We start from the raw sequence: 20,284 nt of genomic DNA on the forward strand, positions 1-20,284 counted from the left end.
GGTGTTAACCCTCTTCATTTCAACTCAATGTAGCTCGTTGGCTGGCAGGACCTGGTGTTCGGGGACAGGGTCCAGGGCAGTCAGGCCCACGTACCTTCAGATGGTCTAAGAAGCGGTCTCCTGTGCCAGTTAAATGCTATTCCTGAAGGAGGAGGAGGATTTCCTTAGCTGTTTTCTTACAGGTGCTCAGCTTTAGAGCTCTTCATTTAAGGGCTTGGGTACCTGTGTGAATTACCACAAGTTTTGCAGACTTGCTTCCCTGGTGGCTGAGATGGTAAAGAATCCATCTGCAATGCAGAAGATCTGGGTTCAATCCCTGGATAGGGAAGATCCCTTGGAGAACGAAATGGCAACCCTCCAATGTTCTTGCCTGGAGAATTCCATGGACAGAGGAGCCTGGCGGGCTACAGTCCATGGGGCTGTAGAGAGTCAGACACGACTGAGCGACTTAACACTTTCACTTTGCAGACTTGAAAGCAGAGGACTTTCAAAAATTTCAGGTTGAGGACTCCGGGTTTTTGATGATTTGATGGCATGCTGGCCCCACGTGTGTGCAGTGCAGGAGGAGCCCTTTCTCCTTTGTTGACTCAGATTGAGGATGAGTTCGTGGGAGCCTTACCTTTGTGTGGGATAATTCAACCTGTGCTTCTTATCCTGTGGTACCTTCCGTTACTTGCTGGTCCTGGAAACCTGGTGCGATTCTTTCCTTTCTGTACAGGCCAGCGCCCTTATTTCAACACTGGTGTGTGTCCGTGAGCCCCGCCTCAGGCTGTGTTCGTGGTTTATGCTGCCCACTTGGAAGATTTTCTTTTCAGTCTTGTAATTTCTTTCTTTGTCATGTATAGCAAATCTTGTTACTTCATGGCGAGTGTTTAGGATAAAAATTTTGAAAGATTGCAATGACTTGTTTTGATAATTTATGTTTTAAATTTGTAAAGGTTTTTGTAATATTTTAATAGTCTTCTTTTTTTTTTAGGCACAAATTTTTAAGCATGGAAAACGTGAAGACTGTTTACCCTACGGTAAGGTTTATTTGTAAGTGAGGATGTGTTTGTGACATGAGTTTGCCCAAATACTGATCAAATGTGTCTCAGTAACAGTTTATTCATAGGCACAAAAATTTGTGACTTGTTGTATTTGAATGTTGTCACAGGTTTTTTTTGGTCTTCTGTGTATACAAGTGTGTGTGTGCGTGTGTAAGAGAGTGTGTGTATGTGTGAATAATCTAAATCTTTGGCCTCAGGCCTTGTCCGAGAGGAGGTCTGGGTTCCTGACTGACAGGTGTCGATTCTGGGGACTTGGAATGTAGACCTAGCCCTGAGGTCTTCAGCTCGCTTCTTAGGATCCCAGCTGCATTCTTGCTGGCACCAAGGCTACCTCATTTGCCCTTTTTGTCTCATTCTCTTAATTTTAGATTAAACTTCAACTTATGAAAACCTATGTAGTCATTCTTGCTGCAGGAAGGCTTACTACCTGGAACAAGAGAAATTTCTTAGTCTGTGCGTTAGAAGATGTGTGGATCAGATTTGGGTAGTAGAGTCTGTTTATTTCTTGACATTTTCATCATGGGACATTTCACATACACAAGGGAAGAGACACTGGTATAGTGGATTCTCATGTTTCTGTCACAAGTTTCAGGTTTTTGATGCATGGGCATCCTGTTTCATCCATGCTCCCCCTCACACCTGCCCCAGACACCCTGTCATCCCACTGGCATCTGTTGACTCTTTTAAGAGACATAATCTTGATGTCATGGTCACACCTGAGAACGTGAGCATCGTCACATGTTTGTCCTCAACAGACTTGTACATGCAGACCCCGAGTCTGTCTCGAGTTACCATCAGTTGTACCCAGGCTGGTCACTGTATGATGTTTGGGTCTTTTGGGGAGTTACCCAGATGCCATCACAACTTGGCTTGAAAACCGCCCTGCTCTTGTCTCAACACGAAACATGGTCTCGTGTGCTCTCCTCGCCTCTGCCTTCCCTGACGCTCTCCTTATTGCCCCGAACAGCCTTAGTGGCAGGGGGACCCGATCACACCGCTTCCCTGATTGTGGAGATCCCTCCCTGTTCTTACAGCCTCACACCCAAGTCTGTCTGCATGGTCCTCGTGGCCCTTAGCGTGTGCTCCACCCGCCATGCACACACCCGCTCTCTCTGCTCAAGTTGCCGCTCCCTCCCTGGGCTCCTCTGCATTCCATCTCTGGATGCCTGCTTCACGGTGAGAAGGTGCAGCAGGTCCGACTCCAGCAGCACTTAGTGAATGACATGAGGTGAAGGGGTATTTATGAAGCAGAGCTCAAGGGGTGCAGCGTGGATGCAGGCCTTTGCACTGACTTGGAGGAGGGGGCCGTGAAGTGCCTGGTTTTGATGTTCGTGTCCGGTGGGGTTGGTGGGTTCGGGAGATCACACAAACCCTTCCCAGCAAACTGAGCAGGATGTTCTGTGTTCGCAGCTGCCACCGTTCTCCAGTGCCTGGACAGCTGCAGGCTCCCCGACAGCAACCAGACTTTGCTCCGGAAGCTCGGGGTGAAGCTCGTGCAGCGGCTGGGCCTGACCTTCCTGAAGCCGCAGGTGGCCAAATGGAGGTTGGTAGACTGAGCGGTGACCATGCAGCCAGGGCATGTCTGGAGGCTGGTGTGGGGCCCGAGATTTCAGGCAGCCGGGCACAATGGGCTAATTGATGTGTCCTCCTGCTTTCATTTTTTTCCCCCAGTCTCAAGAGGGTTTCTGGTTTTGAAAGGATCAGCTTTTCTTTGGATAATTTTCTGACCTCACATCTTCCAGGTAGAAGTGGGGCTTCTTTTGAAGTGGGGCTGATGAGATGGAAAGCTTGTCTCGTTCTGAAAGTGCCCATCCTGGTGTAGGGCAGCATCACTGGCGGGTCACACTGCAGGGGAAGCTCTATTCTGGTCATTTCAGTCTGGGTTTCAGGCTCACTCCTTAGGGTTTACTCAGACAGAGCTGTCTCTGCCTGTGGATGGAAAAGATGTCTTAATGGTCCTACTGGCTCCCATGGAAACAGCCTGTTCTATTGTGCTGGGGTACTACACTTTTAACAGTCTTCAGTTTTATTTCAAGTATTAATATGTGTGTTTTGGGAGGAATTATTTGATTATGATTATGAGGAATTATTGATTATGTTTCCAGTTATAGGAAATTCTAGAGAAGTGTGTTATACATTAGTGATGTTTTACTGAAATACCTTTTGAGTATTTTGCATACTGTTAGTATGTTCTGTAAATTGTTTATGAGACTAATGTTAGTGTCTACTTTCCAGATGCTGTAAAAGATTAACGTTCTGGACTGTGTTAACGTTTCCCTGAGAAACAGAACCAGTTGGGGGAGTTGGGGGTGTGGGTGTGGGTGGGTGTGTGTGTGTAAAGAGACACAAGGAATCGGCTCGTGGTTGTGAGTCTCCAGATCTGGTAGGCTTAGACTCAGGAGGAGCTGATGTTTCGGTCTGAGTCTGAAGGCAGGAAGAATCCCTCACTGAGGGGAGAGCGATCCCGTCTGTGGTCCCCGGGCCTTCACTGGACTGGGCAAGGCCCACCACACTGGGGAGAGCAAGCTGCTTTACTCAGCCCACAAGGTAAATGTTCATCTCACCTACAGTCACCCACAGAGACACACCCAGAATAACGTTTGAACAAATATCTGGGTCCCGTGACCCGGCCAACTTGACACCTTCAAATGAAGCATCACAAGTACTCCAAGTGTTTACTCGGGAAGCAGAGTAATTCAGCATCACAGCTACATTGTTCAGGCTGTGGGCACTGGGTGTGATCATTACCGTGGGGGCTTCAGTCTTCCGTCTTGTTGTTTGCTTTCTCTCTCCTATCTTTTTTTTCATTTTATCCCCTCTGATGTACTTTCATGTTCTCTTGTAGATTCATTCCCTTTTTGGTCATCGTCCCCTTAGGAGGAGTGAGTCTGGCTGGCAGGCGGGTAACTGGCTGCAGTGCCCTCTTGCTGTCTTGCTGTCTGCCTGGGCCTGGTCACTTCCTCCCACTGGGATGTGGCCCTTGCTCCTGTAGCAGCTGCTCGTGTCTTACGTGTGGCCTTTCAGTCCCTCCTGCTGGACCCACACTGCACTGACTGCCCGGTGTTACATGGGTACCTATGGGCTCTGGCTCCTGGCCTCCCACCTGCTCTCTGATGGCGCGTCTGGATCTTAACACGCCTCACAGTTGCCTGAGGATCCAGGGAGACTTATGCAGAATTCGGGGTGCTTTCTCAGGCCCCCTTCCTCTAGTGTCTGTCCCCACTTGGTAGCCATCTCACTAGTCACAGTTTTTTTTTCTGCCCATCAGGACAGTGGCTCTCTGCTTGGACTCTACTTTCCTGTGCTGTGGTTTAGAAAGTTCCTCTGGGAGGAAGCAGAGGGGACAGTGGGTGCGCCTGAGGGCTTGCCTGCTGTGAGGGCTTGGAGCCTTGCCGTGGGTGTCTTGTGCCTGCCAGCGGTTGGTTTGTACACTTTGTCTAGATCTGTGGTTAAGGCGGGAGGGAGAGTCCAGTGGCAGCCTGTCTGGTCTCTGGTTGCTGGACAGTGATGAGGACTTTTCCTGTGAGGTGATGAGCATGTGTCCTCACTGGAGGAGAGCAGCGACAGTCAGCAGGTGTTGCCACATGCCTGCTGCCTGTTGGGCGCTTTGTGACCACAGTCCTGTGGTGCCTGTTGACCTGCTCCCTGATTCAGTTACCTGTTGCTGCTCTGGTTCTTGGGCGTTTTTTTCCCAGACCAGGCAGTTGTCGGACACCCTCTGGGTGACCTGCAGTGTGGACTCAGTTCTGAATCTGCCTCAGTGGAGACAGCACCAGATCCCACAGATTAAGGGCTCAGTCCACGAGACAGTCTCCTCCCCCCTCAGCCCCTCCCCTCACTGGTTGCAAGTCCCAGTTGTCACCTGTGCTTCTGACAGTTGGGCTACAGGTTGGCAGTTCCCACTACCCCCTTGTTGGGTTTGATAATTTGCCAGGGTTGCTCATAGAACTCAGAAATATTTTATTTACAAGATTATTGGTTTGTTGCAAAAGGCTTAGGAATAGTCAGGGCTTCCATGCCCTCTGAGTGCACCACCCTGTTCATCAGCCTGGAGCCTCTCTTGACCCACTCCTTTTAGGTTTTAATGGAAGCTTCGTTGCATAGTCAGGGTTGGTTCCGTCACTGGCCATTGGTGGTTGATTGACCTTCCATCTTGGAAACTGCCCCACGGAATCTGAGGCCTCAAGGCCACAGCTAACAATGTCCAGGTTGCCTCTATCTCCAAAGCCCCAGTTATCTCTTACCGGACTTGGCCTTAGGCGGCGGCCCCTAGTCATGCTGTAACTCAGCCTGTCACCGTTTATGCCCCAGGCCCTGTCCTGAGATGGAGCTGCCCCAGAGTCAGGCCCAAGCGTGCCTGCCTGGCTTCCAGGAAGGGAGGCGGGGTTTGTGGGCCTCGCTCTGCACAGGTGTTTGGTCTGAGTGCTCCGTGCGCATCCTCCCACCCGGCCTCATTTTACAGACAGGGGAACTGAGGCAACCAGACGTTCAGGGACTGTGCAGTCAGACAGCTGAGCTGGCCTGTGCTGTGGGACCCTTCACGGCGCCGTGGGAGATAATGCTGGTGACCTCAGTCGGTGGAGGAGGGGGGTGTGGTAGGCAGGAAGTAGTGAGAGCCGTTCAGGAGGTGGGCTCTGTGGGAGCTGGAGGGACCAGCTGTGGCCCCTGGGGTGCGGAAGGCAGTGTCTGGCCCAGGGGCGGGGGTGGGACTACAGTCAGGTGGGACCTGGAGGCGGAGCCTATGGAAATAGGGCCCAGGCCAGTGGGTTCGAACTTGCCTTTTCTGCCATCTCTGTTGCTCATATTCTTATTGTCACACTTTATCATCTGCTTTTCTGCTAAGAAAGCTTTCTAACACGTGAGGGTTTCTGAGTCCTCTAGAGGGTGAATCTGTGTTCTGAAGCTCAGATGAGGTGGTCGTCTTTCCATGACAGTCCATGCTGGCGACCGTTATTACTCACTTTCCTTCCTGTCCGTCCCGTCCCTGGAAAGCACATGGAATTTTCACAGTGATGCTGCCCATAACTTGCTGGTTCAGTCAGGATTTTCTAGCTCCACGGTGTCCCAGTGGGTCTTGAGGTTCGTTTGCTCCTTGCAGGTACCAGCGGGGCTGCCGCTCCTTGGCCGAGAGCTTACAGCATTCCATCCAGAATCCCAGAGAGCCCATGACACAGGCTGAGACCCCCGACAGCGACGGAGAGGATGACATCCCCGAGGAGGTGGAGAGTGTGATCGGTGAGTGCGGGCCGCCTCATCTCCCCTTGCAGGGCACCCAGTTCGACCTCTGGTCTCTGCAGGGCAGGAGGAGAGGCTGGGATTCCTGCGCCTGCCGTCCCCCTCGCCCTCTTACGCGGCCCTGGAGTGCTGTGGTCAGAGTGCACCTGTGTGCACCTCCACGGGCTCTGTCCTGCCTGTGCTGTCTCTGCTCCTCAGCAGGGCCTCCGCTGAGCGGCTTGCAAGGCCCATCATGCTCAGGAGGCCCCTGGGCAGCCTCTTCTAGTGGCTGACCGTTGCCAAGACCCGGTCCCCAGGAGAACTGCTCTCTGCAGCCTCCAGTAGACACTTTTTTTCTCTGGGCAGCCTCCCTCACTGGTGCTCTCTGCCCAGTGCCTGTTAGGATGGGCGGATATACTTTTTAGGAGCTATGGCAGAAGTTGGTCTTAAATGATGACTTGAAAACACACAGGAGGAAATGTCCTTTTCTTATGATTAGAATTAAGGTTCTTCCTGTGATTCCCTTTATGGTACTGTTTTGAGTGACGTGCAGGGTGGGTACCTTAAAGCTGGGAACTGAGAGCTCAGCTCAAATTCCAGGTGCTTCCATGTGGCTCACAGACTGGCCTTCTGTGTTATTTCAGAGCAGCTGCTGGTTGGGCTGAAGGACAAGGACACGATCGTGCGGTGGTCTGCAGCCAAAGGGTAGGTGCCCGATTTGGGCCGGGGGCTGGCAGCTTACTCACGGGTCTGCTGGGTCTTCTTAATCATGAGGAACTTCTTGTGGAATTTGAGAGCTGTGAACAGCTCTGAGAGTTTTAAAAGGTAGACTTTTCCCCCCCTAATTTATATTTATTGCTTTATGTCTTAATTTTCAAGAACATTGCTGAGGTTGGTCAGCGGCTCCTTCATTTTCTTGCCTTTTTGGCTGCAGTGAGCCACATTTGCCTTTTTTTAACCTTCAGGTGTTCCTTTTCTTACTCGTCCACGTCCTCATCACGGGTCCAGAGGGACATGGGGACAGAGTACAAAGGAAATGTTACGGAAAAAAGTAGAATGGATGGAAGTGCTGGTGGGCCCTCCCCCCAGAGTTCTGGGTTTCTGTGCCAACTAATTCATGTAGCAGGTGCCAGGGAAAGGGGCTCACATGGAGGCTTTTGGGTGACTCTGAAGCCCAGAGTCCTGTCTGCTTGGAGTGTGATGGGCTGGGAGGGTGAGTCTTCCTGGGATGCTGCTGGCCGGGACAAACCCAGGCAGGTGACCTTACGGGAGCCAGCCCAGTCGGCATCCAGCATGAGGGTGGGACAGCCTGCTGGTCAGACCTTGGTGGCCTGAGCTGGGAGCCTTGACTGAGACAAATGTGTGCCCTTTGCCTGGGTCCCCTAGATACCTGTCCTGTGTTCATGTCAGTGTGATGGCCCCCTGATGGGGCAGGTGGCTTTTGTGGAGCAGACTCAGCCACTTTGCCCTCTCTGGAGGGAAGGACAATCTCTCGGGATGCTCCTAGTATAGCATGGGCCCTCGATGGGTTGATGATGCTGACAGATGCTGACGTTGCTTTTCCTTTTCAGAATCGGTAGGATGGCTGGAAGACTGCCCAAAGAGCTGGCAGATGACGTGACTGGGTCGGTGTTGGACTGTTTCAGGTGTGTGGGGAGATCACAGAGGCAGGCGTGTTTCTGGGGCATGTGATGCTGACCCAGGACTTTGACTCTCTCTCCGGAGATCTGAACATGGCTGTCGTCTCCAGTTGGTTTGGAGTACTTTATCTCGTTAGCTGACTGATACTTTACAAACTTACTAAGAGTTTTAGTGATGCTTTCACCCCAGCGGGTGGACGTGTGCTCTGGGTCCTGGGGGGACAAGCTGGCATGGTTCTGGGGTCTCATGCTCTCTTATATTTTCAGTTTCCAGGAGACGGACAGTGCCTGGCATGGCGGGTGTCTGGCGCTGGCGGAACTGGGCAGACGCGGCCTGCTGCTCCCTTCCCGGCTCTCAGACGGTGAGTGTGAAGCCCAGTTTGTGTGTGCACCTTGTGGTGCTTCATCCAGCCCCCTCCTGGCTTGGCCCACTCCGTGGCGTGATGCGCGCATCGTGAGTGTTGCAGGAGAGAGCCTTCTAGACCTGTGTCCTCAGCCTTCTTTCTCACGTAGGCCTTTTTGAGTCCCAGAGTCTCTTCTCCCTTCTGTGCAGTTTCAGTATCCTGTCGGTCCCAATTTGGAGGGTTGTGCGTGAGCTCTTGTGATGTCTGGGATTGTCTTGTCCCCCAGAACCAGTTTCACCCTCGTGGGGGTGCTGTTGCCCATTAAGAATGTGTGCATGGCCATGGTTCTTCTCCTGCAGTGACATCATGGTTCCTGGGAGCAAGTTCACGCCAGTGAGGGGATGGGGAGGGAGCTTGCAGTGGGCCTGAGCAGGGGGACAGCGCGGCAGGTGCAGACAGACCACTGATTTTGAGGCTCACATGTCCTGCCTCTTGGACCCAGCCGCATGGAGGTGCAGCCTGGGACCAAGGCCACAAGAGGCTTGTCTGTAGTGGGTGAGGATGTCCCTGGGAACAGCAGTGCCTCTGTGGATGGAAGGGACGGATTCCTGGGAGGGATGAAGAGGGCCCTTTGCTGGAGTGTGTCTCCACAGATGCCATGCGCCCTGGGGATGGCTTCTGTCCAGAGCAGGGACGTCTGTGCAGAGAAGGTGCTGCTCAGCAGCAGCCAAGCAGTGGGGTTGTCGCAGGTGCTGGCTGTGTGCTCGGCGTTGTGAGGCACATGCAGAGTGTCTAGACCGTTGATTTCTATGGGCTCTTTCAGCTTATTTTTGTAGCAGCTTTACTGAGATATAGTTTATATTAATATAAAGTTCACCCATTTAAAGAGTTCAATTCAGTAGTTTTTAGTATATTTACAGAGTTGTGCAACCACCAGCATCTGAGTCTAATCTCATTGTTCCTCAAAGAAACCCTATACTCAGGAGAAGTCATTCCCCATTTTCCCTTAACACCCCCAGTCCCAGGCAGCCTCTGATCTCTTTCTGTCTCCGTAACTGCCTTTTCTGGCCACTTCATATAAACGGGATCTGCAGTAGTGGTCTTTGGCCTTGACCTCTTTCACTTAGTGTAATGTTTTTAATGTTCACCCCTGTTGTACCGTGTAGCAGTAGTACTTCATTCCTTTTTGTGGCTGAATAATATTCCATAGTATGGCTACATGTTTATTAATCCTGTCATAGTTGATGGACATTTGGATTTTCACCTTGGGCTACTGTGGATAATGCTGCCCTGAACACTTCTGTACAAGTTTTCTGATTTGAGTTCTCTTACTCAGATCACTAGGCGTAGACCTAGGAGTAGAGTTGCTGGATCAACGCTAAACCTGTCTTCAACTTTTTGAGGAACTACAAACTTTTCCAAAATGGTTGTACCATGCACCACCACTTTACATTCCTACCAGCTGCGTATGAGGGTTCCAGTTTCACCACATCCCCTCCAACTCTTGTTTCTGTTTTTTTTTTTTTTTTAAATAGCCATCCTAGTGGGTGTAAAGTGGTATCTTACTGTGGTTTTGATTTGCATCTCAGCTAACTCTGTTGAGCATCTTTTCATGTGCTTATTGACCATTTGGATATGTTCACTGGATATGTCCAAGTACTTTGTTAATCTAAAAAAAATTGGGCTGTTTGTCTTTCTATTGTTTTGAATTCTTATGGATATAAGCCTTTTATCAGATACATGATTTGTGGATATTCTGTCTCCTCTGTGGTTGTCTTGTCACTTTGCTGATGGGGTTTGATGCACTGAAGTTGTAAGTTTTGATTAACTTACCAGTTTTCTCTTTTGTTGCCTGTGCTGCTGGTTTCATATCTAAGAAGTCATTGCCTACCCCAAGGCCACGGAGATGTACTGCTGTACTTTTATTTACTCTTGTTCTGTCCTCAGTGACTTACACATTTATTTGTGAAAATAGACATGTGAGTGTGTGTGTGCGAGGGTGTCATGGTCAAGAGGAAGTCTCTGCCTCTGTGGTGCTCATTCCATTTTAACTTGAAGGAGACCAGAACCCTCACTGCTTCTTATTCCTGAGACCGGCTGGCACAGTGTATGTCTGTCATATGTCATGATGTCAGCAGCCTCCACCAGCCGCAAGCAGCCAGAGTGAGAACGTATAGTGGTGGATGAAATGTATTGTTGTAGACGAATGTATTGTAGATGAAAAGTGTCAAGATGGGGCCAGAAAACTGTGAGACGTCACCTGTGATGAGTTGGCCTGTGATCTTAGGTGCTGGCCGCCTCCTGGCGAGCCAGGCCTCTCCGCAGACGTTTCGTGTGGCTGGTGGCTTGTGGAGCTGCGCTGTCTCCTGCCTCCGAGGGGTTGTGCAGGCAACTACAGTCTTGTCCTGGAGCAGGCTCCAGAGGTGACGGGTCTAACACCCTTCACCTCTCTTTAATCCTTTCTCCTGCTCCTCAGACTGGGCAGTTTGAATTGCCCTGTCTTCAAGTTCTCTGGTCCTTCCTTCTATCTGCTCAAACCTGTAGTTGTTCTCCTAACTCAGCTGAATTTTTCATGTCATTTGCTGTATTTTCAGTTCTAGAATTTCTTTGTGGCCTCTTTTACAGCCTGTCTCTTTATTGAGACTCCATGTTTGTACGGACATTGTTCTTGTGTTTCCTTTAGCTCTTGGAGCATATTTGAGATAATTGATTCAGAGTCTATGTCTTGTAAAACGCCGTCTGGCCTTCCTCAGAGGTGGTTTCTGTCAATTTCTGTTTTTTTTCCACTGTGAATGTACCATAGTTTTTTGTTTCTCTGTGTGCCTTGTTACTTTTTTGTTGAAAACTGGGCATTCTGACATATGATGTGGTAACTCTAGAAATCGCGTTCTCCCTGGTCAGAGGTTTGCTGCTCTTGCTGTTGAAGATGGTTTAGTCATCTCTTTATTTAGTGACTTTTTCCCAGACTCTTTTTTTTTTTTTTGCAGTGACTGTATTCCTTGTTGTTTGGTCACTGAGGTCTCTTTTCTGTTGTTTTAGTCTATAACCAGTGACCTAACAGAGGTTTCTTAGATGCTGAAATTTAGTAGCCTCTTTGTTCACTAAGCACCCTGTTGGTTGATGGAGGTTTTTTTTATTAGATTCCAGAGTGCTGAAAAGCTAGATTCTGTTTTTACCAGCTTACTGGTTTCCTTGGTGGAGGGACCAATTCATGGAGCTCCCTACGGCCATATTCTGTGACATCATCCAAAAACCAGCATCTGAAGAGCATTCCAGTGTTACTCTGGGTCCTCTGAGAACATGTGGACACCAAGACAGGATTAAGTGTGCAAGTTACTTCATTAGGAAATGTTGGGAAGGCTGGCAGAGCCACCTTCCGACCCCAAGACCTGCAGGGCTGGGGTGTGGGTGGCGGCGTCCTGGAGGGCCTTGTGGTCTCAGGAAGGGCTTCTGGGGGAGTGGGGATCCTCAAGCCAAAGTCAGCCTCAGACACATTCTCGATTCCCTGGGATGGGCTGCACGGCGTGGCTGCTGCTCTACTTCCTTGTTGGAGTGGCCGTGGGGCCTGGGGTCAGCCTGCGCCTGTGGGCGAGTCCTGCCTTGGCCACAGCCCTCGTGCAGAGTGCCAACCTCTCTCGTCTCCTACTGCTCCCTCTCCATGGGCCTGTGTGCCTGGCTTTCCTTCTCCTCTGCGCCTGACCTCTCCTAGAACTTTCCCATTCTCCTGATTTTTAACCTTTGTACAATCTTGAACTCTTGGACATTCCAGCCTGTAAGAAAAGTGCTGGCCATACCGAGACATCTCTGGCTTAGTGTGTGGAGTAGGGGTTGTGTTTTTCTGTATTAAAATGTTTTTCTCCTTGAGTGCAAGTCTGTGCGTACTTTATTTCATACTCCTCTCCCTGTCTTGGGAGTGGGGGCACTTTGGTCGAAGATTAAACCAGGGGTAGAAGTAGATGGCTGTGGACTGCTGGTAAGACTGTTACAAAGCAGGTTGTCAGGACTTTTGTTTCTTCACTGTGAATACAAGGACCCTTTTTAGAAGTTATTTTCAGCTTTACCAGCATGTGTAGTTCACGTAACATACAGTTTACCTATTATAAGTGTCTGATTCAGTGGCTTTGGTTTGTTACATTACCGACTTTCAAAAACATTTTAGAATATATATGGCATCAGTTCAGTTCAGTCGCTCAGGCTCGTCCGACTCTTTGCGACCCCATGGACTGCAGCACGCCAGGCCTCCCTGTCCGTCACCAACTCCCGGAGTTTACCCAGACTCATCTCCATTGAGTCGGTGATGCCATCCAACTATATATGACATAGAACTTGCCATATTAACTATTTTTAAGTGTAAAATTCAGTGGCATTAACTACATTTACAGTGTTGTATAACCATTATCATCACCAACTATTTCCAAATTTTTTTATGTTCCCAAACAGAAACCATGTCCCCTTAAACACTAACTCCCCCTACCTTCCCCTCCCCTCAGCCTCTGATACCCACAAATCTATCTGCCTCTGTGAGTTTACTGCTCTGGGGACCTCATATAAGTGGAATTGTGCAAGATTGTCCTTTGTGTCATACTTACTTCACTTAGGATTTCAAGGTTAAATTCATTTTGTAGCTCATGCCAAAGTCTCATTCCTTTTTATGGCTAAGTAATAGTCCTCTGTGTATGGACGACCTGTTATTTATGTGTTCATCTGTCAGTAGATATTTGGGTTATTTCTGTCTTTTTACTGTTTTGAATACTGCTTCCATGAACATTGGGTGCCTATATCTGTTTGAATCCCGGTTTTCATTTCTTTTAGGTATATGTCTTAAGAGTGAAATTGCTGGGTCACATGGTAATTCTGTATTAAAGTTTTTGAGGATTTACCGCTTTTTATACATGAAGGTTAGAGACAGCTCTGGAGTTGGGTTATATGTGAATGAAGAAAGGTACTGTCATTGATAAATCAGCAAGACAATTTTTTTTGCTGTTGTTGCTGAGATCTAAGACCCCACTGTGCTTGTAGAGGTAGTTGCAGAGAGCCGGCACGGTTTCTGTGGCTGTATGTGTGCAGGTGACCTTTTGGAGGAATTCCCTCAGGCGGGTGAGTTTCATGGGTCTGCAGGCACGTGTGGCTCCACCGTGAACATCTGCAGGCAGCGCTGGGGCTCCCCGGCTTGTGTGGTTGCAGGACTCGGCACCTTCGTCAACTGTCTCCGTTTTTTCTTGTTGTCGTTAAAGATGGTGGTGGACATTCTTGGGTGAGCTTAGAATCTTTGGGCCCCCAAACAGAAGTTTTATGTTCTTGCCTGTAAGGCGCGAGGTGAGAGCTTATCTCTAGGGCCTGAGGCTTTGGGCCCCAAGCCTGGAACAGCTTCTGATGCTCCGCTTTGCTGCTTGCAGGGTGTGGACTTGCTGGAAGGCAGGGGTACCCTGTTTTTGGTCTCTGTCAAAGCATACTGGTATACAGAAACACGAGAGCCCAGGCTTGCCAGTGAGGGCTGTGCATGTGTGCGTTGGTTTCTGGTCATGACAACACATGTTTTGGATTGGTGGTGTGGGGCAGGGACTCAAAGGCCATCCTTGATGATTCATAACAATTTGTAACAGCGGCAATATGTAACAGTGGCTTCCTATTTACCTCAAAGGAATCCAAGTCCAGACCAGCTCTACATCCCTGTTGTGGGTTGGTGGTGTTCAGTCGCTAAGCTGTGTCTGACTCTCTGAGACCCCATGGACTGTAGCACGCCAGGCTTTCCTGTCCTTCACTATCTCCCGGAGCTTGCTCAGACTCATGTCCATTGAGTCAGTGATGCCATCCAACCATCTCATCCTCTGTCATCCCCTTCTCCTCCTGCCCTCAATCTTTCCCACCGTCAGGGTCTTTCCCAATGAGTTGGCTTTTCGTATCAGGTAGCTGAAGTATTGGAGTATATGAGTTGGTATCAGTGGTTTTATATAAATTTAACTTGCTGGAAGGCAGGTTGTTTGCCATACTGAATAGCGTCACTTTTTTTTTAATAAGCAGGATTTTAAAAATTATTTTTATTTTATTTATTTATTGCAGCACTGGGCCTTCATTGCTGCCCGTGAACTTTCTCTAGTTGTGGCAGGCGGGGGCTTCTCTGTCATTGCGACACATGGACTTCTCATTGTGGTGGCTTCTCTTATCACGGAGCACGGGCTGTAGGGCTCATGGGCTTCAGTAGTTGCAGTGTGTGGGCTCTAGAAAGCAGGCTTAGTAGTTGTGACAGGTTTAGTTGCCCCGCAGCACATGGGCTGTTCCCAGACCAGGGATCAAACCCGTGTGTTCTTCATGGGCAGGTGGAGTCTTAACCCCTGGACCCTTAGGGAAGTCCTTGTCATTTAAAAAAAAATACCTTGTAAAAACTATTTGTTTGGCTGTACCGGGTTTTAGTTCCAGCATGTGGGATCTAGTTCCCTGATCCAGAGATTGAACCCAGGACTCCTGCATCTGGAGCAGAGTCTTAACTACTGGACCACCAGGGAAGTCCCCTGAATACTGTCATTTTAACACAAAGCTACTGCATCACTGCCTGGGATGTGTCTGGTGGGATCCAGGCATCATGATGCCTTGGAATACACCATACTCCATCTGAAATGCAGGGACTTTATCCTTCATCTCCTTGAACTTGTATTTTCATTTACTTTTCCCAGAGGATTTTTTCCTAGTGTAACATGTTTCTGTGCTTGAGAATCTTCTGTTGATCTCTCTGTCAGGTGTCTTCAGCACGAGGATGTCTGTGAAGGCAGACATCAGCTCTTCACATTTTGTTTTGCCAAAAGATACTAATTGTTAAGAAGTTTTCTAGATTGAGTTTTTACAGAATTAGTTATCAGTATAATCTTGATCAAAACAACTGAAAATAATATCTTATTGAAATGCAACTATTAACCAGATGGATTTTTAGTTCAGGCTGTCTTTCTGTGGTATGAATCCTCCTGCCAGTACAGGAGATGCGGATTTGATCGCTGGGTTGGATAGATCTCCTGGAGAAGTAAATGGCAACCCACTCCTGTATTCTTGCCTGGGAAATCCCTGGACAGAGGAGCCTGGCGGGCTACAGTCCATGAGTTCGCAAGAATCGGGCACGACTTAGTGACTAAACAATCTTCCGGTGAATAGTGCTTATATCTAGAACAAGGCAACTTTTTATTTAAAGCTTTTAAATTTTTGGCTGTAAGCACTGAGAAGCCTTGTTATACGTGCATGTCACTGGGAACAGCAGGTGTTAGCTTTAGCAGTGCTTGTTCTTATTGGCTGGCTCTGTTGGGACTGCTCCTATTTTGGTCAAAGTTGAGTTGAAACATCTCATCTTGTGGAGAGAGCGCTCACTCAGTCCAGTCAGCTCAGCTCCATCCCGCCGTTTCCAGGCCCTTTCTTGACCCCCTGTGCCCACACATTGTGTTTTTGAGAGGCACCTTCTGAACAGTGGGGAATGGCCCTTGTGAAGGGTGGGGGGCCCTATGGCTTTTTAGGCAGCAGCTTAGGAAACTGAGGCCCTGGATGTTTGGTCTTCAAAGGTACCCCAGGCACATGCACTCACCCAGGCTTGATGACCGCTGGTGGATAGCAGACACACGCATGCACCCTCACACACACTAAGGTATCCTCACCCTCAGTTTTAATTGCTGCTGCCTCAGTTCTTTTTCAATGAGTTTATTTATTGTGGTAAAATATAACACAGCATTTATGCTTACCTTCTTTTTACGTAACCTCGAATTTTACTTATGAGTTTATTGGAGAATTAGCAACATATACATCATTTTAGGAAGTGGAAAACCAGGCCGAATGAGTCAGAAGATTCACTGTAATGTAGTGAAGACAGAGCACGTTGAGAGTGGCTTCCCCAGCAATGTATTCTTCCCAGTGGAAATAAATTACTTGTATAAATAGCCTCTTGCTGTCTGTAATTCAGTCATAACAAACAGCGTTTTTACACATAGCACTTTAATGCTAGTACCGGAAATGTCTTTTCCTGGCATTTTTTCCCCCTAGTAATTGTTCTTTACTTTGAAACACGTAGTAGACATAATAGAAAAACAATTAAAAATAAGTATTTTTAAAGAGAGTTCCTCTAAGATGCTAACACCTAAAAGTTACCTTTCAGTCCTATGCATTTCATTTGACATTTTGCATCAGGTCCTAAAGTGTGAGTCATTCAAATATTTTACAGCCAGAAGTAGAAGCACCTTTTAACGTTTATGCTTAATATTTACAAAACTTGGTTGAGTTGCAGCTTTATCTTAAATTTTTTTTTTCCCTATTTTGTGAAGAAGACAACTGAGTTGTAAAAATTGACCAGATGAGAAAAGTGTGGGCCAGGTGGGGGTTTGCTGCTATCTCGCCTACATTGCAAGTCGTGCTTGTGGCTGCAGCTCCGGCTGCCCAGGAGCGGCTCTAAGACACCCGAGTTCTCTTCCGGAGTGTGAACACTCTGGCTGTATCACTGGGCTTTGCCTTCTTGGATCCCTGCTGGCCCTTCCCCGCCTCCCTGGGGCTCGTCCTCTTTTGCCCTTTGGGTCTGAGGTCGCACTGAACCTCCTGGCTCCCTGGAGCCCTGGGGCTGGGTGCGTCTGGCCGGCAGGTGGGCTCCTGGGCCGCGGGCTCGACATTCACCGGGCTGCAGGCTGCCAGTTGGCAGAGGGCCACGGCCGCCGTCTGCTTCTGCTCATCGCTGTCAGCTGCACGTATTTCCTGGGCCTTCCCAGGGGGGCTGGGCACTGGGGCCTCCACAGAGCTGGGGTCAGGCCTGTCCCCAGAGCTTGCAGGTTCCCTCTGCTGAGTTGGAGAGGGGGTGGGGGCAGCCGCGGGCTCGGCCCCTCGTGGGGGGCTGCACACAGAGGGCCTTGAGGTCAGGGCGTTGCAGGGGTCCTTCACTGAGAGGTTGAGCGGCGCATCCTGCGGCTCGGCAAATTCTCCGTAGGCAGGGCTGTGCGTGGCGGCCGGCTCAGCCTCTGGCTTCGTGGAGAGGTTCAGCGGGGCCACCCTGGAGCTGTCCTCCGGGCTGGAGGGGGAGGCCTCCAGGCTCCCCAGCTGAGTTGGAGCGTCTGTGTTCGAGGCCTCGAGGCTGGAAGAGACACAGAGAGGGCGTCACAGGGACCTTGCTAAGGGACCCTGCCCATGGGGAGTTTGGGCAAGTGCCGTCCCCTCTGACTGAGCACAACCAGAAACATTACTTCAGAGGTTTGGAAAATGGACTCGCTTACCTTTTCGGGGACGCCGCTCTGTTTTCTGGGGCCTGGGAATGTGGGTGGTCTGTGTTCTTGATGGGCTTGAAGGCTGCGAGGCCCTGTTCTGGTGGTTGGATCCTTCCTGGGGCACCGGGGGCGGGCGCATCTGAGAGGCTGCACACCCCAGCGCATGGCTGGCTTGTCTGTGTGAAGTTGGTGGGACTTGGCCTTCCCGGGGAGCCTGTGGCCGCGCTGCCTGCGCGTGGGCTCATTTTGGTCCCTTCCGTGTCCCTCTGCCCATCTTTGGAAGGTTCTTTAGCCTCGGGAGTTGGACTCTCCTTCTCCAACTCTGTGTGTTTTTTGTGGGAGTTGGAAGAGTTTAACTTGGAGGGACTCAAGGCCTGGTAACCCAGGGCAGCTTCTTCCAGTAGATGTGAGCTTTGGTCCCGTGAAATGCCAGCCACGGGTGGGAGTCTGAGGCCATAGGAGGAGAACGCAGACTCGGGTCTGTAAAATCCGTAAGGAATTGGCAGGCTGGAGTGATACTGCTGGAAGAATCTGTAATGGTCGTATGTGGATGGAGCCGGGTTCAGGTGCTTAGGGATGGGCCCTGGGTGAGGCAGGAAGTGTCTTTGGTCTTGGGCCCCGTAGACAGACAGCAGGGGGCTGTCACACTCGGGTGAGTTCCCTGCTAGTAGGTAAGGTGAGTAGATGGTGGCCAGTCCGTGCTCCGTGTAAAAATGAGGCGGGTACTCCGTGATGCTGGGGTGCACATACGGGGAAGCAGCGCCAAAGCCCTTTGTGGATGGGATTTTATGTGGAAACTCAGGTGTGAGGAAAGGTGAGCCAGCTCTCCAGGGGTAGCCAGGGGCGTGGAAGGCAGACTTGGTGTGGAAGGAGGCGGCTTTGGCAGGGGGGTGGGTCAGGGCCAGTGCTTCTGGAGCCTCTGTGAGCTCCTGCCCTTTGAGTCTGTGCTCCCCCACCGGAACGAATGCTGAAGGCCGGACAGCTCCTTCCAGAACAGGCTGGGTACCCACGGCAGCTTCTGGGGCTGGGCTTGGGGGCGCTGCTTCCTTGTTGGGAGCGGGCTTCTGTCCGAGGCACCTGTGGGGCACGCGTGTGTGCAGGTCCAGGTTTTCCTTGATGTCGTCCTTGGCGAGGCCGTGTTGGAGCTTGGCATCCAGGTGTGAGAGCCCGCTTGGGACGGGCTTGGAAGAGGTGGGCTTCACCACAGGGTCGGGCTGATTGGTTTGCTTAGGGTCCGAAGAGTTTGGTTTGGAGCACTTGGGAACGCGATCTTGCTCGGACACTAAAGTGATGGAGTTTTTACAAAGACCGTATTTCATGTGGTTGAAAAGATGTGACTTTTCATTGCAAGTAAAGGGACACTGGAAACACTTGTACTTGAATGGCTTTCCTGGGGGCCTGGGGATGTAATGTGGCTTTTTTGGTTTTCGCTCTTTGAGAAGGCTCATTTTCGTTTTGTGATTTGGCGTCTGAGCCCCGCTGGCTCCTGCGTAGTTCAGCCTTGGTGGTTTTTAAGGAAGCAGGTCACCACTTCTCCTTTGCTTTCCTTTCTAAGCGCTTCTACTTGAAGCCGGCTTCACGGGCTGTGGGTGTGACCAGGGAAGTCTCGCTCATTTGGGGACCAGGAGCTGAAATGGAGGAGCAGAGCCTTAGTGTCAGGATGCTGGCTAACAGGCTAACGAAGAACCAGCCTGAGCTCCCTGGCTCATGGAGGAGGATAAGCAAAGGCCCCTGCAGGTGATGTAACTGCTGAAGTAGGGGCGGGTATGAGACGGGCATCAGCCGCCCCTCCGCAATGCCCCAGGTGCCACCCCTGCAGTGTTCTCTGTTACCGTAGGGGGAGTGTGGTTGCCGGAGGGTTTAGTGGAGTTTCAGAGAATACCTGTAACTCTTTGGGTCTTGGGAACCTTTAACCTGTGATCTGAGGCCTCATTTGTCAGGAAGGTTGTGCACCAGCTGACCGAGTGACTGTTGAGATCCCGCCCCCGTCTGTGTGCCTGAGGTTTCTGGACTGAGTCCCGTCACCTGGACCGAGTGCCGAGCTCTAATGTGACCTGAGAAGGCCTGGGCTCACGCGTGCCTGTGACATTCACACTTGTGCGTGAGGACAAGGTGAGTGTGATTGTAACATTCAGCCCATCTGCCCTATTTAATCACAGTGTTCTGTTCTACGAAGGAATATTTAAAAGTGAAGAACAAGTAAAAATGCGACATACCCTCCCGTGCAACCCCCCGCCTGCTTCTACATTCACAAATGAAAAGTCAGCTTTCTGAGTAGTGTTTGTGTTGGCCTGCATACAAACGTTCTGTGTTTATGTTGATTTGAATGATATTATTATTATATGTGCTGCCGAGGCGAGCACGATTTGAATGATATTAAGATGCGATGAGCCTGTGAGTAAGCAGTTGTCCTCATGTGCTTTCGCCTTCCACTGCCCACCTCGGACAGTAGCCCGTCCCTGCCTGTTCTGGCCTTACCAGAAGGCAGAAAAGCTTAACAGCCCTCCTGGCAAGAGGAAACCAGAGTGAGTGGTGCCTAATTTTAGAAATGATTGGATTCTGGGTGGAACTCAGCCCAGCCTTTAACCTGTAGAAGGGGCCTCCAGATTTCTTCCCCAGAGTCCTCCTGTCCCTGCCCACCCCTCAAGCTTAATTTCCTGAATTTCCTTCAGAGGCTGCTCTGCACACCCCTGGGCTCTCACTCTGCCTCATAAACTGAAGCTGAGAACAAAAGACGTGAGGTCTGGGAGGATCTCGGCAGGGCGGGCGCGGCTGCCTGTCCAGGATCAGCCCATGGGGTGACTGTGTCTTAGAGAAAGCCTGTG

The 20,284-nt window shown here is 50.2% G+C and overlaps 2 protein-coding genes across 2 annotated transcripts in view; one reads left to right on the forward strand and one right to left on the reverse strand.

The window, feature by feature from the left end:
- The window catches only part of TBCD (tubulin folding cofactor D), a 142,555-nt gene that overhangs the window by 32,473 nt on the left and 89,798 nt on the right, over positions 1–20,284 (forward strand). Inside the window, exons 8-13 of the mRNA XM_043464260.1 lie at positions 977–1,022; positions 2,457–2,589; positions 6,145–6,281; positions 6,905–6,965; positions 7,832–7,906; positions 8,168–8,262. Of these exons, the coding sequence (XP_043320195.1) occupies positions 977–1,022; positions 2,457–2,589; positions 6,145–6,281; positions 6,905–6,965; positions 7,832–7,906; positions 8,168–8,262 (547 nt within the window). The remainder of the gene's footprint in view (positions 1–976; positions 1,023–2,456; positions 2,590–6,144; positions 6,282–6,904; positions 6,966–7,831; positions 7,907–8,167; positions 8,263–20,284) is intronic.
- ZNF750 (zinc finger protein 750) lies at positions 15,906–18,945 on the reverse strand. Its single transcript, XM_043464262.1, has 2 exons — positions 17,469–18,945; positions 15,906–17,329 (listed from the first exon to the last, which is right to left on the reverse strand). The coding sequence occupies exons 1-2, from the start codon at positions 18,905–18,907 to the stop codon at positions 16,660–16,662; spliced, it is 2,109 nt and encodes a 702-aa protein (XP_043320197.1). The 5' UTR covers positions 18,908–18,945; the 3' UTR covers positions 15,906–16,659.

This window comes from Cervus canadensis, chromosome 1 (genome assembly GCF_019320065.1).
Source record: "Cervus canadensis isolate Bull #8, Minnesota chromosome 1, ASM1932006v1, whole genome shotgun sequence".
NCBI lineage: Eukaryota > Metazoa > Chordata > Mammalia > Artiodactyla > Cervidae > Cervus > Cervus canadensis.

What these genes read in the sequence shown, in the direction of transcription:
- ZNF750 (XM_043464262.1), bottom strand. Translation starts at nt 18,907, where the DNA reads ATGAGCCTTCTCAAAGAGCGAAAACCAAAAAAGCCACATTACATCCCC. An exon ending in AGAGCGGCGTCCCCGAAAAG is followed by an intron (nt 17,330 to 17,468) that starts GTAAGCGAGTCC and finishes TGTCTCTTCCAG; the next exon opens with CCTCGAGGCCTCGAACACAG.